We start from the raw sequence: 16,986 nt of genomic DNA on the forward strand, positions 1-16,986 counted from the left end.
TTCTATCATATATGTTGATTCTTTGATTTTTTTTCTCTATCCGTTATATGTATGGAATTATGTTCGTACTTTGTTCTTATTACAGACAAAAAATTGATAATATAATGGAAAAAAGTGGCAACGCCGAATAGACGAATAGTTTTCGTGATAAAAGTTTGTAGAAGCTATCAACTCAATCAAATACTACTACTGCGTTCATCCATAGTCAATAACTCATTGATAAACGTGATCGACTCCTCAAAAACAAACACATTAGATATTCAATTCGATCTTGAAATGGAATGAAAAATATGATTAATCCAACCGAAGTCCCCTCTACGTACCCATATATAAATTCAGTATTTAATTATCCTAATGATAAATGAAAGAAGATGTAAATTTTTCTCGCAGTTTATTCATTTTTTAACATTTTTAGAATAATTTTTCTTAAACTCTGCTGGTGATTACCGTAATTTTTTTTTCAATAAGTTCATCTCCCAAAGATTCATGCGTGTGCAAAGTTTCATGAGGATGTCTGCATTAATTCTTTACGTCCTTATAGATTTTCTTTGCAATAACATAATTTTATATGAGTTTCCAGATTCGATTATTTAATATTAAAATTTTGAAAACCCAAAAGGTCTGGGACCCATCAATCAATTTATTCAAATATGTAACATCAAGATCTAATTTATGAGGAATATTAATGTGGACGTCAGAAATAAGAGGGCCCATTTTGTACTTCATAATAAACCAGAATTAATAATTAATTAAAGTCAATAATTGATATAACTCACCCATAAATTGAATCACTTGAATATAATCTAATATTGGATTTTGCCCCTCAAATAATATTACATTTTAATCCCTCAGATAAATAAAATTCGAATAGCTCCCAATAAACAATAACCATCGAGAGTGATTTTAATGAGGATTCAGCCCGGGAATGACTCAGGTGATTTTTTTAATAGCAGAAATTGAATATTACGTTGGAAGGAATGACTCCCCGGAATGAAAAAGAAATGAACACCAAGAGAAAGGGAAAATCCACTGGCAAGGTGCCACACACTGATGCTAAACTACAAATACACGATGAATCCAGGTTCAATGTTGCCATGAACCAGCAAAAGTGAGTGCTTTTTTCCCGTTACATTTCCAGTCTCGTTGACTCAACGATTAAGACAGAGACGACGTGCCATGCACACATTTCAACGTTCTGTACCGCTAGCTTCCGAGAAATTGACTCTCGATGCCAATGAAGTAATTTCAGGCATCAAAACATCAGGGAAAAACAGAATTTTGTGAAAAAAAAAAATGAATCCTCAATAATATCAATTCATTGACATCTCATTGACATCTCTACACTATCAATCATGATGATCGCCCTGGCAAAAACCTAGAGTTCAATGAAATATAATAATTTCCTGAATTTATTGATTTTCATGTGTCGTTCATCGATTCATGGATTCATCGCACATCGTCTTCATGTCCTTTCTCCCTCTCTCCGATCCATCAATTCTTAGAAGCTACGTGTCGCCTGGCCCTAAGTGGGTCGTATGCATAACATCTGATGACTTGGAATCATTTGTGCTCGATCCACTGTTACATATCTTCCGGGTTATCCCGAAACTTCCAGATGAATGCAGCCGGTCTCTCCTTCGAGAACGATCCGAGACCATTCACTGGGATACCTTTCATGTCTAGAATCTAAACCACTGGGAACCCCCACCCCACAATGCATTCCCCTAAAAAAAATCCTCCATTTTTTCTCAATATCGCCAACCACTGATATCACCATGAACCATCTTCCACTTCCTCATCCTCATCCCCTCCCTTCGAGAATCCTCCGAATGTTATTTGACATGCTCACCCCCCCACCATCTCCCTTAAAACCTGAATAGAAAATAATCACCACTACACATGAATAACATCAACTGTCCATCGTTTTTTGGTGTCCTACCGCAGTGTCTACCAGAAAAACGATGCTTCCAATCCATATGTATGGGGTGTTGTAAATGTGCTGACTACACTAACTTGCTATATAAGATCGGTCTCTACCATCAAAAACCTCAGACTCAGTCCGATCGGTCAGCCGTTCAGATATCTCGAGACAAGTGAAGAGGGAAAATCAAATAATCATCTGAGAAACTGACCAAGAGATTTTTGCAACCAACAGTCACTGATCCGATATACATTCTTAAACTGAAGGATTTATTCATCTGTAATCATTGAGTCAAGATGGTCCCATCATTATTTCTGAGCACAACGACATATTTTCTGTTGACGGCTTCGCTGCTGGCTCTCTTGATTTTTCTCATTGATTATGGCAAGGCAAAACGAAGGAGGACCATGTCAGGCATCGTCGAGGAGGGCATCGTCAAGGAAATAAAGAAGGACGAGGTACCAGATGCACCTGGACCCAAGCCATGGCCAATCATTGGATCTCTTGATGTCCTGGGACAGTACGATGTGCCATATAAAGCATTCAGTGAGCTTGCTAAGCAGTATAACAGTCAGATCATAAAGCTCAGGTTGGGTTCGCTGAACTGTATCGTTGTCAATGGAGTGGAGAACATCAAGGAAATTCTCTTCATCAAAGGCACCCATTTCGACTCTCGTCCAAACTTCGCGAGATACAATCAACTATTCGGTGGTAACAAAGATAACTGTGAGTATTCATTGTTCATCAAGAATTAAGACATTGCCAAACATTGAACTATTATTTCCTCAAGCAAAGTAATTTCGTGTTTACATAACAATGCCGAAAGTACGGACATGATCAGGGTCACGTTATACTGACTTTCTTCCGAAATTCACAAAAACATTTCGAGAATGAGGTTTTTTATTCCACTAATGTTTCCTTCCTTATTTATACTTAACAGCACTGGCGTTCAGCGACTGGTCTGAGCTGCAGAAAACCCGACGTGAGATGCTACGGGCCCACACATTTCCCCGGTCATTTACCAAGAGGTATAATGAGCTCAACTGCTTCATCGCCAAGGAGATTGAGCAGTTGCTAAGTCATATCGAGAGTAGTGCAAGTACCAATGTCAAGGTCGCTATAAAGCCACCGATACTGAAGGCGTGCGCTAATATCTTCACTAATTACTTCTGCTCGAGGCGATTTGGTGATGATGATGGAGAGTTCCAGAGCTTAATCGATGCCTTTGATAACATATTCTGGGAAGTGAATCAGGGGTACGCAGCTGATTTCATGCCATTTCTTCTACCTTTGCACACTCGGAAGTTCCAAAAAGCTACCGCATGGGCTGCCACTATTCGTAGATTTGTTGACAAGCGATTGATTGGCGACCGGAGATCATCCTGGACCGAAGACACTCCTGAGGAGGACTACGTGGACTGCTTGATTAATCACGTGCAGAGCAACGCTGAACCCAACATGTCGTGGGAGACTGCTGTGTTCGCGTTGGAGGACATCATCGGAGGACACGCGGCTATTGGAAATTTTCTCGTTAAAGTTTTGGGATACCTGGCACCGAGGAGACACGTCCAGGAGGAAGCGCAGAAGGAGATTGATGGAATTGAAGGGCTCGGGAAGATTGTGGGGTTAGAGTACAGAAGAAGCATGCCATATACTGAAGCCATTCTTCTCGAATCCATCAGACTCATTGCCAGTCCCATTGTCCCACATGTGGCGAATCGCGATAGTTCCGTTGCTGGTGAGTTTCATGAAAATCCTCTACATAGTATCAATCATGTGAAATTTTTTTGAAGCAAATGGAAATGTCGTAGTCACTTGCATTAAAGTCTCAATTTTTAAAAATTTTTTGCTTATCCACTTGCTCTTTTCGTTGCAGGTTATAAAGTTGAGAAGGATGCGTTCATATTCCTCAACAACTACGATCTGAACATGTCCGAAGAGCTGTGGACATCACCTCAAGAATTCATCCCCGAAAGATTTATAAAAAATGGCACGATATTGAAACCAGAGTACTTCCTGCCATTCGGCGGAGGTAGACGATCATGCATGGGTTACAAAATGGTGCAGTACCTCACCTTTTCAATTGTTGCAACTATTCTCAAGCATTACACTCTTCTTCCTGCGGATGGTGAGAGTTACCATGTACCTGTTTGTAGTCTCGCGTTGCCAGCGGACACGTTCAAATTTAGGTTTGAAAAAAGATGATTCATCAGTACTGAGTATACCTATTACATCCAAAGAACTGCGAATCGTATGAGCGCAATTGTTAGATTTTAAGATAGATTTCTACTATTTTTCGTGCTCTGATTATTCCCCAGGAGAGAAATGACTATCGAAACAAGACTGGGCCAGCTCTGTGTCAGTACAGAGCAACTCTGAGACTCTACTGCATATCGGTATCATTTGAGTACAAAATTTTCACTGTAGTGATGACAAATATTACAGTACTCAGTCTCAGATTTGTCTCAGTACCGTTTACCGACGCTGTATCCCTATTGTTTGATTTCACTTTGTCAGTACTGATATTTAATACTGAAACACGATCATGGATCGGCGTAGATTCATAACTGTGTCTCACAATAAATCTATGCCGACTCTCACGTGTGGCAGTTCATTCATGTAGTTCAATAATTAGTCAGTAATTGTCCGTTTATACATATATATTTGTTTTTTAGTTATCGAAATACAGTCAATGAATAAAAATATTCATATTTTTTCCATACAAAGTTCTATATTTTTTTGTATTTTTTGTACTTGAATGTCTTATATTTTGTCTGTTGAATTTTTAAAAACTTCTTTTTTCAATCTTTTTATTTCAATTCTCTTATTTGGAACGAATAACTAGAAGTTACAAGAAAAGGCGCCTGTTCATCCCTGCGAACATGATTTCTTTCTTTCTGCAGCCACCTTCTCTATCCACAGCCACAGACAGCCACCGACTAGTAACACCTACAAATTTGAGTGTAATTACGCTTCTCCTATTTCATGTTGAGCGTTTCAGAAGAACATGAATAAGTCAAAGATTGAGGGAAAGAGCATATCTGTGGAAAGTGACCCGAAAATACATAACAGGAAAAATACCTTACTCACAAATATGTTCCGATAGTCACAAAGTAGTTCAGTCTATCCTTCCCCTGTTTGTAGAATTATGGGAATAAGAATTAAAGTGATTATTAGAATGAATAAATTTGTGATAATTTGGAAATTAACAGAATGGAAAATACTTATAGATTTTTAACATTAAAAAATTAGAAATGAGAATAACTCCCCATCGGAATATTAAAAAGTTAAAAAATGAATGAATTATTGTCTGTAAATACTGAGGATGAATTCCACTTGCGTAGGTCAATTTTACATTAGCAAAAGATAAGCCAATCATCAGCAGGCCTTGATCATTGTCTCCCGTTTACAATTACATTCATCGTTCGGTGCCAAAAAAGTCCACGATGATTGCACCAGGTCCATTAAGAATTCTCCTTTTACATTAAATTCATGAAGAAACGTGACTATCACGTTCTCCAGGATCATTTGTATTTCCATCTGACATTCTAGAAATAAGAGGTTTCGGGGCAGATTATCTTTTCGACGTTAACCTCCAATTGGATACTATATTGAATTGTTGCTTACTTGATAAATTCCAACGCCTAAATTCATCAAAAAAACAAACAAAAATTGAATAAAATCGAATATGAATGTATGAATCGTTTTATTATTGTTCACTGATTCTGCAATGATCCACTTGTAAATTTTAATTCCAATTGATTGAACTATTCCATCCCGTCTTAAAGGAGTTACATTAAATTACAAACCTTAAAAGGGAAGACCAAATAAAAATTAAAAAATCCAAAAAAAGTGCATCACATCATCTCTTGCAAGCGAGCTATCATCGAAATGAGAAGGAGAGAGTGAGGGTCACTGATTATTGCACATTGTCTGTCCTTTCCCTTTATGATTTCGATTCAAATATTTACCAAAGTGCTAATACCGAAACAAGATTGGATCAATACTGAAAACCACGATATTATTGCGATATTGACTCTAGGTTGATTTACATTCGATTGTCAACGACCGAGAGCTCGGATCTGGAATGATCTTCTTGGTCGTCACACCTGTATCAGTCAATCACCAAGAATGGACTGATCCTAGTTATTAAGTATTTAAGTTAAATATTATAAATTTCTATTAGTGATAAATCTCCAATCATCTGCTCATTGACTCCATGTTTTTCTTATTTATTGGTGAGACGAGAACATGAATGGCAATATTTATTGTTTAAGGGATGAGTTTTTCATAATAAAACAAAAATACGAAGATTAATTTCAATGTGTATTTACTCACTAAATCATTATTCAGTCCTTGAACGCTCCAACATAACATGAAGCCTAATTTAAATCAGGTTAAAAACTATTCTTACTTTAAGAATCAAGGGCAATACATGAACACAATGGAAAATATTGAAAAAATTGGTCCGATGTCGAGTGGGATAACTTACTCTTGGCCTTAACATTGCACACATTAAAGTCAATTTTTATTCTTTTCAAGCCTTCATTAGTTCATTTATCCCAGAACTTCTTATTTTTGATACAATAAAAGCTCCAAAATGATTGGATATTTCACGACAAGTTCGTACCAAACAAACGAAGGGGCGGACTTGATCAAGTCAAAATTCAACGACTTGATTATACTAAGGCCAGCATAAGTTTTTACTTCTCTGGGTACCCCCACTCCACGTAGTTACCACCTGTAACCATGTCCCCCACTCCTAAAATCAATGTTAAAACTTATGCTGACTTCAGTATAGTATGGGTAACACCTTGACGGGAATACTTGATAAATTTTGAAGCTCGTGTGGTATTCGGGGGATTATTTTTCAATCCAAATGTCACTCAATAGTATATTTGCATCATGAGACGAAACTCCAAATTAAGAGATGAAAAGTTCACAATCAAATGTAAAGTGTCAGTTTAATTTTCAAACAATCATCAGTTAAAAACTCTCTCGGTCATACCTCGCGACGTCGACTGCTGTAATTATATTGATTGACGTTGGAGTTGAATGAGAAATAATTGTTATTCTTCGTCTTTTCTAAAAATAATGTCCACACGATACTCACCAAGACAGTCAATAATCCCCTGCTTTTGACTCAACTCTTGTGTAAATCGTCGTGAAAAATCTCCAGATCCAATGGAGATGTGGAAATTTTGATAATAACTTCTTCATACTCATAAAAGAAATGAAATAATGCCGAATAATTTACGCAGCGGTCATATCCCTCATGGGCATTATCTTCTCTTTCTCCATAATCTGTACCTCAACGACTTGCCTTCTCTTCTTGGAGAAGAGAACATCGATGTCATGGAGTGTCTTGCCCTTGGTCTCGGGCAGAAACATGAGTACAAAAATAGTCCCCAGGAATGAAATAATGGTATAGAAGAAGAAAACCCCGTGTTTACCCATGGTATGTAACATACTTGGATAAGTTTTAACCGTTATGAAACTAAATATATACGCAGCACAGGTTGTCAGACCAGAGAGAACGTCCTTGACCTTGGCGGGGAATATTTCGCCAATCATAGCGAAGGGTAGACTAAGAAAGCCAATGGTGCTCATGAAGATGTACATGATAATGCAGACAGCTGGTATGAATCCGTGATCATTGATTTCGTAACCCTTTTCCTGGAGGTAGAGATAGATTGAAAGAATTCCCATGAAAATTGTTATTCCAGCCCCAGATGCTATCGACGGCTTCCGCTTTCCCCAAATCTTCGACACGTAACCAACCAGAAGAGTTCCAATGAGTCTTGTCATGCCGATGAGAATGGCGCCAATGAATTTGTCCATCTTCATACCAGCCTCCGAGGTTATGTCAACAGCGTAATAAACGATAACAAAAATCCCTGAAAATTGCTGGAAGAAGAAGTAGGCTAGCATTATGATGAATGGATAAAGAGAGCTGCGTTTTGTTAAGTTCTTCAGCAGTGACTGCTTCTTGGTGCTTTGGTAGTGTCTCGTGTGGCGAAGTTCAGCTTCAACTTCGGCTGTGATTGGGTGCTCCTTTGCCACACCACGGAATTTCTTCATGACCACACGGGCCTCGTCCAGACGACCGCGGTCTCTCAACCACATTGGAGACTCTGGAACTGCCAGGATCGTTACGATTATTGCTACTGCTGGGAAAAGACCGCAGAGGAGAGCAATCAGCCGCCAGTTTTCCTGAAAGAAAATGATTTATGGAGAATTCAGCAAATCAAGTAAATCAATAAAACCGTTTAAGTACATCTGGTTAATTGTTTTTGGTCGACAAATAGATTTATTACTGCAATCGACTCTCGAAGGAAAGGGTTCATGCCAGGAGATATATCTAATGACTTTTTTTATATGAAATAGTCTAGATCAAGTTGCAACTCTAACTCGAAACAATCTATGGCGACATAAACGAAAAAATAATAATTTAAAAAAGTCGATATAGTTATCCCAACTAAAAACGACAAGAGAGACCATTCATAGCATTCTGCAAAAGGTTACTATGAACAGCTTATCGAAAATCAAATGAAATCTATTAATTAATTAGCACGAATTCATAATAGAGGAACGACAATCAATCTTTGGCTCTCATTCACTGATTAATGAACTAGATTAACTATTGGTGTAAGCTCCATGCTTATCGTCGCCGCCATCTTTATGTCTAAATTTAGGGAAGAATTTGATGTAATTAAAGAAAATTTCGAGCTATTCTTGTAGAATAATAATGTAATTCAGATATTTTTAAATCTTAATAGATTCGTATAATATAAAATAAAGAATGATGAACTGAAAATCTAAAAGTGAAAACATTCCAAGCAATGAATTTCTATGAGAATAAAGGAATAGAATCGGTAAAAAGTGGTAGAATTCAGCTATCGGTCGCTGATTGGTTGGAGGATTTTAGGAGGGGACTGGGGGGAAGGCTGAATGGGGCGGAGATAGAGAAGCCCCGAGTGAAGAGGGGGTGCAGTGAAAAATCCCTTAGTGTTCAGGTTGGGGGTCTGAATTCTTAGAAGAACACTCAAAGAGTTACCCTCTCTCCAACCAGTTCGTCAGCTGATTAATATGAGTGCGCAGATCTGTCACGCATAAGAGAGAAAAGGGATAATATTAAAAGAGAATGCTCAGGGGAGAAAATGTTAGAGTGGGGGAAAGTTTCTCCTCACGCAATGATGCATGCATTGATTGACAGTCGGAAAGGTAGCCACTAAGGGAGGTTTCACTGTATATATTACGAGAACGAACGCGCGCTATAGCGCGCTGTAATTATAAAAATCGTGATTAAAAATTGTTAATTTAAATGAGTTCCAAATTCAAATTAGCCGCCTCAGATAACTGAACCAATGAGGAATAAGCGTGATAGAGTTTCGAGATATTGATAGTCTCGATGTTTATCCTTTTTAGGATAGGAATAAAAATTGTTAATTTAAATGAGTTCCAAATTCAAATTAGCCGCCTCAGATGACTGAACCAATGAGGAATAAGCGTGACAGAGTTTCGAGATATCGATAGTCTCGATGTTTGTCCTTTTTAGAATAGGATAGGAAAGCCAGGAAATTGAAAAATATTGAAGGGATCCATGAATAAATAATGGCGTGAGATTTATCAGCTCGTGGAGTTTTGTAATGACCGAATAACTCGGCAGTTAGATTATTTTACACTTGGATTCATATTTTTATCGCCATTCTGCTCACCTGCACGAAATATCCGAAGATATAAACCAGGAGAATTCCAACAGCAATGGCCATGCTACTCCACGTGACTAAAGTACTCCTCCACTCGGAATCAGCAATTTCAGCGGTATATACTGTAGCAGGTACTGAGGCTAGACCTGTTGCAATTCCTCCAATTACTCTCCCAACAATTAGTTTCTCGTAATCCGTGGACATGTAGATCAATAACCATCCAATCAAGGAGAATGTTGATGTCACCAAGAGACTCAATCTTCTGCCTCTTCGCATTATAAAACTACATAAGATGCAGCCAATGGGAGTTCCAAAAGCAGCGGCACTAGCTGAAAAAAATTCCATATTCGTTAATAAAAAATATTCCGTAATAGTAATATTCAGTAAGTTCAAGTTACAGTTTGAGCTTATTTAGTTGATCCAAATATATTATTTTTTTTTATTTTTAATTTAAAAACGTTAGGGGAGATCCGGGTAAAATAGGACATAAGATAAAATTGAATGCAGGAAGTGCAATGGGCGACGAGGAGAAAAGATCAATCGTAAGAAGCCATTATATAACAATTCAGTTTTTCAAGAATTTTATTATATTTCATCGACTGAAAAATTGAAAATTCCCACGTAAAGAACATCACGGTCAGAAGCGAAAAATGAGCGATTGCAGTGATTTTTCATGAATTCCACATGACTTTTCATCAGGGCAGTACCAGATCCCGCGTTTGCTAATACGAGACCAGTAATTTTTCGTACATATTTCTCTCCGTGTAGCTTATTTTTTGAGAATGTTGGAAAATAAAAAAAGTAAGAAAGTAACACTACAATTAGAAGAAAAAATTAAATTCACAAAAAACACTAGGGCACATTTAGGCTGTCTCGAAGATTTTTTGGCGAAAAAAAATTGACTGAGAATAAGTTAAAAACGCTATCCCCAAGAGTCCCATTTGGCCCGGGTCTGCCCTACATATCAAATTTTTGTCATAAATAGCTTGTGTTTATTTCCACACGGAAGCCATGGAATGGCATTTTTTTTAATTTTCCAATTCCTATTGAAAATACTTAGAAATTTATAAGGTAATAATAAATAATGTCTACACGATGAGAAAAATTCTCCAAAAATTACGTGCCTGTTCCGTAACCTGCCAGTCAAAACAGTATTCAATAAAAATTACGGAAAGTTACGCATTTTTCACTGCACGTTCCGTACTTTTTCGTGAACGCTCTAGACTTTCTTCGGCAAGTCTACTGAAAAAGTGCGTAACTGTCCCGTAATTTTTACTGAATGTTGTTTGTACTGAATGTTGACTGGCAGGTTACGGAACAGGCACGTAATTTTTAAAGAATTTTTCTCTCCGTGTATATGTGTGTGGTTATAAATCTGGAAATTTATCGTTATTTATCCAGAATTTTTGCTATTACTGGAGAGTAGTGGACGCAACGACTCCGAAATTTTGTCTTCGATTGGTATTTTAATTAGTCCAACATTGAGCTTGAACCATTGAGCGATTACGTTGATATAGCGATTTCGCAAAAATGGTTTGACGGTTTGACCGATTCCATTTTTTTTTCTTTTGTGCCATATTCGGTATATCTTCGGTATAAAAAAAAAATTTCAAAGTACTTGAGCAATTTCGACACAAAACCTTTGCCGATTTTATCAAAATCTTTTATTTCATGTCCCTTTTATGTCCTTGTGGTGTTTTTCTAGATTATTTCAGGTTCCGTTGCTCTACTGCAATTTTTGAAAAAAATTATCGAGATACTTGCGCGAGAGATACTGCAAAAAAGATAGGTGAATTAAGCATATTTTATACTTGATCCTAATATATTTATAATTATTATTAGAATCATGGGAAGATCAGTCTTTGATCGATATTAATAAAAAATCAAATGTACTATAATCATTTCATCAATAAAATATACATATTTCAAGTATATATTTTTTGTGAATACTTAATTTTTTTATAATATTAATAATTCATTAATATTAATAATTGAAAAAAATCATCATGTGAATTAAAAAAAATTAATTTTCATGAACTTATAAGCTATAGCTACGCGACGGAAAACGTTAAAACTTTTCGTTACATGTGGATTTATTTTTATAGATGGATATATTTTACCTATCCAAGACCCTTGATCTTCATCGATCGTCAGATCACTGCGGCCACTTTTCAATGTTGGAAGTATGACAGCGCTGTATCCGAATCCCATGGCAGGTCCCAATATCGAGATATTCGCAAAAATACTCATTGTCATCTGCGAATGATAATAATAATAATGATTCTCCATAATCTCATTGTGATGTAATATGCATTATCACTGAGAAAGACGGCCCGGCGAAATCATTTGCATAATAATTCATCTTACGCAATCATGGAATTCATAAATGTTTCCATTAGAACTAAATTGAAATGATTGAAATTTTTCTCTTGGATTTAATTGAGGTGATAACAGGAGCCTTGCGGTTGATCCCACCCAAGGAGATAATAAAACTCTCACTTATTGTTTGAGGAAACCAGTTCTGAGTATTCGTCTGTGTGGGACATCAATTACTAGATAACTCAGCGATTTTAATTACGAAATTCCTAAGGAATTCCAGAAAAATCGACAGAAATCGGTTGACTAATTATCTTAGATGTCTTGTCATTACTTGTTATCTCAATAATTTGTAATCTCTTTAAGTTTTAAAGAATTTATTAATATCCCCCTCAGAATGTAATTACTCATTAATTCCGTGCAGTTCATGAAGGCGGGTAATCCTTGGAAATGAATCACGCAGAAAATGCAGGTGAAGGAGAAGAATTGAAAAGTCAGTGGCTACTTATTGAGAAGAAACATCGGTTTACACTCGATTCGGAACCGGTTAAGAGAACAACTCAATCTCCAGATATAGTGCAAATTATTATGAGTTCACTGAGAAAAAATATTATTTAGTGGAGAACATTTACTCTGACCAAGTAATTCTTGAGATTTTCGACGCATAGATTCAATTATTTGCCATACTTTATTTCATTATTCATTTCCTTTGATCTATTTTAAGATATGATGGATGAACATAAAATGAAAAATAGTTAATAATTAATGGAAAAAATCCAAATAATTTATTTTATGTAATTGCGGCCGGTAAAACGCGTTTTTATCCGAGCGAAGCGAGGTTAGACCACAACAACACAAAATAGCATTATAGCCACGGCGGAAAAAGTGATTCTGATTCCCTTTTTCCGTCCTAGACGTGAAATATACTATTAAAGCCCGGGTGGACTATCTATCAAACGTCGACTTTTGTTTAAATTTTATCTTTTTAACCTAAAATACATTAAAATTTGGGATCAATTTTGTTTTGCGGGAAGCACTTGAATGGATATGAAAAAATAATGAAAAAAAAAGGAAAAATTATTGAAGGGCGCTAAAGATCGATATTATTCAAAAGGAATTTACCAAGTTGGCTGTCACTCAATCTTCTGGAGAGCAATGGTAAGCTGCGTAATGTTTATTATTTTTTTGTAAACTTGGTAGATCCCTTTTAAACAATATCGCTCTTGAGCGCCCTTCAATAATTTTTCCTCTGTTTTTTCATTATTTTTTTATAACCATTCGAGTAGTTCCCGCAACACAAATTTGGTCCCAAATTTTAATGTATTTTAGACTAAAAAGATGACATTTAAACAAAAGATGACATTCAACAGAAGATAGTCCACCCGGGCCTTAATTAACAAATATTTAAAAGGGCACTTGTCAAGAATGTATTTTGTTGGTAAATAATTTTTTTATCAGTATTCAAAAGCCTTTGCACGATTACCAGAATCAGCTAATAGAAAAAATTCCTATTTTTGATATTTTATGTAATATTTTTTCTATAATTTTTCAATGATTCTGGGATGAATGAACTCAATCATTGTTTGCTCACTTGATGGATAAGACCTCGACGCTTCTGTATCTGCAGTTCCTCGTCTGAACTCGGCTCGACCTAATGAAATTAAAAAAATCTGTTAAAAAATTGAAATCGTACACCAACGATATTTATTCGTAACACGAAACCTCGATATTCCCATGGAAACAAGAAGACTATTTCAATTCTTATTACAAGTACTTTCCAGATCTCTCGGATTTCACTTCTTTGTGGCGATTATACATTTTAATACGGAAGGATCGGATTCCATCGAAATTTGTTGGAGCATTAAAGATATACCATTTATTATCCCAGGTAATTAATCCCATGTGCACGCTTCAAAATTTCTTGAAATTTCAGTCAATGAATCAAGCATATTTTATATTTAACCCTAGTATATTCATAATTGTTATTTGAATCGAGGAAAACTGGATTTTTCATCGCAAATAGGATACACCAGGATCAAGTATGAAATCTACTTGATTCAAGTATTTTCGCGTTTTATATTCAATTATGTAAGTTAAGCTTCAATTTCAATTTTAAAAAATACCTGAATTTGCGATAGCTTGGGAATGTAGGGGAATAGTTGTAATAAAATATGAGAAAAAATCGTGTTGAAATAATGACTCACCTTAATCTCCAATACTTCACTGTGTTCGTTCATCATGATGATTATATTATTTACTCTTTCTTCACAGTCGAAAAATTATTACGGAAGATAAATCCGAGGTTTTGCGGGTCAAATTGACGAAACTATTCACTCGATCTTTGAATTATTGAAGATATCAATTGCCAGATTAACTGATTGATACGTTCTGTAACAACAGCTCCATTTATCGTCTCTCAATTGGTCCCCTGGATAAACAAGAAAGAATTAGTTTGAAAAATCACTTGAATAATTGGGAATGTTCATACATTACGTCTGAGTGCGGAGAATGTCAGGGAAAGTTGGAATGAAGTGCTGGTGATTGAAAACGAGAGAATGAAAAGGAAAAGGGCGGCTGTTCGTGAGACTCGACCGGCACGAGAGTCAGTCGGCGACTGATGATTTCGAGGAATGGAACAGTTTTTCTAGATTAGATTGGATGGTGAAATGTATGAACATGTGGAGGAGGCTGTGGATGTGACGAAACGAGATAGCGGATTCGTTAAAAAAATGACGATGACGATTCATTGGTTGGGAAAATAATTACTTCATTATATCGATCTCAATATTTTTTTCATTCAATTGGATATTTAAATTATCTCCAAATACACACGAATAATAATTGTCTCAAATTTTTGTCTTGAAATTTTTGCATATCATTTTACTATTATTAATAATAATATAATAATGTTAAGTTTTTAATTACGATGTGTAATCCACAATTTTGTACTATTTTATTCAGTTGAATTATATCACTTGAAAAATTCTTTCAGAATTAAATTACAAAAATTATAGTTATTCTATAAATAAAAACTGTGAAGCAATATCAAAATAATGTACAGTAGTTGTGAGTCAATGAATTTATAAAACGAAAACCCTGAAATCCAATACATGACTTAAATTTGTTTTAATTAAAACAAAAAATTACTGAGATCGATCAATTAAATAATTGAACAATTCAAGTAAAATGGAACAGATCTAAATAATTAACATAAATAAATAAAATAAATTGAATTAAATTGATATATCGTAAAAATTCGACAGCAAAAGAAAACCTAAATGTCTTAAATAACCGCTAATTATTAATTAAATAATTAAATAATTAATTACTATTACTAATTATTAATGTGAGAGACTATTGTCTGCTGCGACCAATTCCCGAGTTTAATTATGATGACAAGAAAAATTCTGAGCTGGAATCCCGATTTAATTAAAATTTATGTCATTATCACCGTCTACTGCCCCACACATTCCGATATCGATCCCGGGATTACAAATTCTCTCCTATCGACTATCATCTTAGCTTTATATCAGCTACAAAGACGGATACGACACCTTAATCCGATTGAGTTAAGCGCATGACGTGTTGACATTATTCATGTGTTAATACTCTCCCTCCGCGGATTGCGATATTAATTGATCGATTCATTTTCTTCATTTCCGGGAGATTTTCGCGGAGGTGAGTGTCAATCGAAGGGCAGTTGATCACCTGTGGAAAGAACGCGTCGAGAATCATCTTCATGACCTAGACCATGCGAATGCTGGACACTTGTGACAATATTGATAAATTTAGCTCAGAACATGTGTTTCAAAGTAATAACTCACGGACTTCCTTCAATTTTATTGGGAGCCCATTGTACGCTTAATAAAAATTTAATATATTCTTGTATTAGAGATATTAAGAATTTATTCAATTTTTATTAAACGTAATTATATAATAATTACTAGCACAATAATAACAATAATAACCGTAATAATAACAACAATAATAACAACAGTAATAGCGATAATAATAATAATAATAATAGCAATTATGTTAGAAATACTAGCATATATATTTGTTAATAGGTGAATTTTTTTCGGGGACAGTTTTGAGCGAATATCTCAGAATTAAAGAAAGATAATGCCATTCGTGGATACCTTTTCGGTAGTTAACATTTTGTTCTATAAGAAATGTTTGAATTGAAAAATCGATATATTCCTTAAGTTCCGAGATATCGAGTAAAACTGGTCTCGAAAAAAAATCGCTTATCTATCCTAATTAACCACTTCGCTGCTGATATGACACGTTGCATTTCTTTGCAGAAAAAATATATGTAATATATTGCATTTTTTGTCGGAGTATATATGCATATAATTAATCATTAATAATTAATATTGTTGGGTATTTGATCTCTCTTTCCCTTTCGATCGATCGTCATTCTTCCTTGAGGAGCCACAGACGCGTCTTTAATTTACGTAATTCTTTTATTATTCTATTCCCCTAAATCACCTAATAAACATTTTTAATATATAAAGAATAGTTAATAATTTATATTTCACTTGTGTATTTGTTCCGAAGTGGAGTTTCGTGCAAGGAAACATAGAAATCATTATTAAAATCTCTACTTATTGTTAAATCACAAAACCCAATATCAATGTCATAAAATAAGAATAATTATAACATTGTTAATCGAGTGGAAGGATAAGTCTGAGTGGGGAGTATTGTCAATTGTAATTAACATCTGGTTATTTTGACCTTTGTTTATCTTTTGAGTTGAGCATCATTGTATGAATTTTCTCTTTCTAAATTGTTATTCTTTCTGATTATTTATTGAATCCCGAAAACTAATCAAGTGCAGATGTGCACTAGCACTTCAAGCCTTAACTATCTACTAAATAAAACATTATTTTGTGGTGATCTGGTCGATTGTTCTTATTCATAATATCAATTAATGAAAGGGTGTTTTAAGAAAACGAAGAATAAAATCATTTCTGTACTAGAGGAATAGAGGATCAAAGGGTCAAAGTACATCTGGCCCTATTTACGTACGATTATTGG

General features: G+C 35.4%; 2 protein-coding genes across 2 annotated transcripts; one reads left to right on the top strand and one right to left on the bottom strand.

The window, feature by feature from the left end:
- The first annotated feature begins 2,089 nt into the window (after nucleotides 1-2,089).
- LOC105263141 (cytochrome P450 307a1) lies at nucleotides 2,090-4,555 on the top strand. The gene is made up of 3 exons (XM_011299167.1): nucleotides 2,090-2,647; nucleotides 2,862-3,659; nucleotides 3,798-4,555. The coding sequence occupies exons 1-3, from the start codon at nucleotides 2,218-2,220 to the stop codon at nucleotides 4,124-4,126; spliced, it is 1,557 nt and encodes a 518-aa protein (XP_011297469.1). The 5' UTR covers nucleotides 2,090-2,217; the 3' UTR covers nucleotides 4,127-4,555.
- Nucleotides 4,556-6,237: 1,682 nt separating this feature from the next.
- Nucleotides 6,238-14,233, bottom strand: LOC105263142 (facilitated trehalose transporter Tret1-2 homolog). The gene is made up of 5 exons (XM_011299168.1): nucleotides 14,151-14,233; nucleotides 13,538-13,597; nucleotides 11,751-11,886; nucleotides 9,640-9,959; nucleotides 6,238-8,134 (listed from the first exon to the last, which is right to left on the bottom strand). The coding sequence occupies exons 1-5, from the start codon at nucleotides 14,184-14,186 to the stop codon at nucleotides 7,175-7,177; spliced, it is 1,512 nt and encodes a 503-aa protein (XP_011297470.1). The 5' UTR covers nucleotides 14,187-14,233; the 3' UTR covers nucleotides 6,238-7,174.
- Between the last annotated feature and the right edge of the window lie 2,753 nt (nucleotides 14,234-16,986).

Source organism: Fopius arisanus, unplaced genomic scaffold (assembly GCF_000806365.1).
Source record: "Fopius arisanus strain USDA-PBARC FA_bdor unplaced genomic scaffold, ASM80636v1 scaffold00013, whole genome shotgun sequence".
Taxonomy (NCBI): domain Eukaryota; kingdom Metazoa; phylum Arthropoda; class Insecta; order Hymenoptera; family Braconidae; genus Fopius; species Fopius arisanus.

Bases quoted from the DNA above. Each gene is read 5' to 3' on its own strand.
- LOC105263141 (XM_011299167.1), top strand. From the start codon at position 2,218: ATGGTCCCATCATTATTTCTGAGCACAACGACATATTTTCTGTTGACG. The intron at 2,648-2,861 runs GTGAGTATTCAT...TATACTTAACAG, and splicing joins CGGTGGTAACAAAGATAACT to CACTGGCGTTCAGCGACTGG. The intron at 3,660-3,797 runs GTGAGTTTCATG...TTTTCGTTGCAG, and splicing joins TCGCGATAGTTCCGTTGCTG to GTTATAAAGTTGAGAAGGAT.
- LOC105263142 (XM_011299168.1), bottom strand. From the start codon at position 14,186: ATGATGAACGAACACAGTGAAGTATTGGAGATTAAG. The intron at 11,887-13,537 runs GTGAGCAAACAA...TATCATTCGCAG, and splicing joins GTCGAGGTCTTATCCATCAA to ATGACAATGAGTATTTTTGC. The intron at 8,135-9,639 runs GTGAGCAGAATG...ATTTTCTTTCAG, and splicing joins TCTTCGGATATTTCGTGCAG to GAAAACTGGCGGCTGATTGC.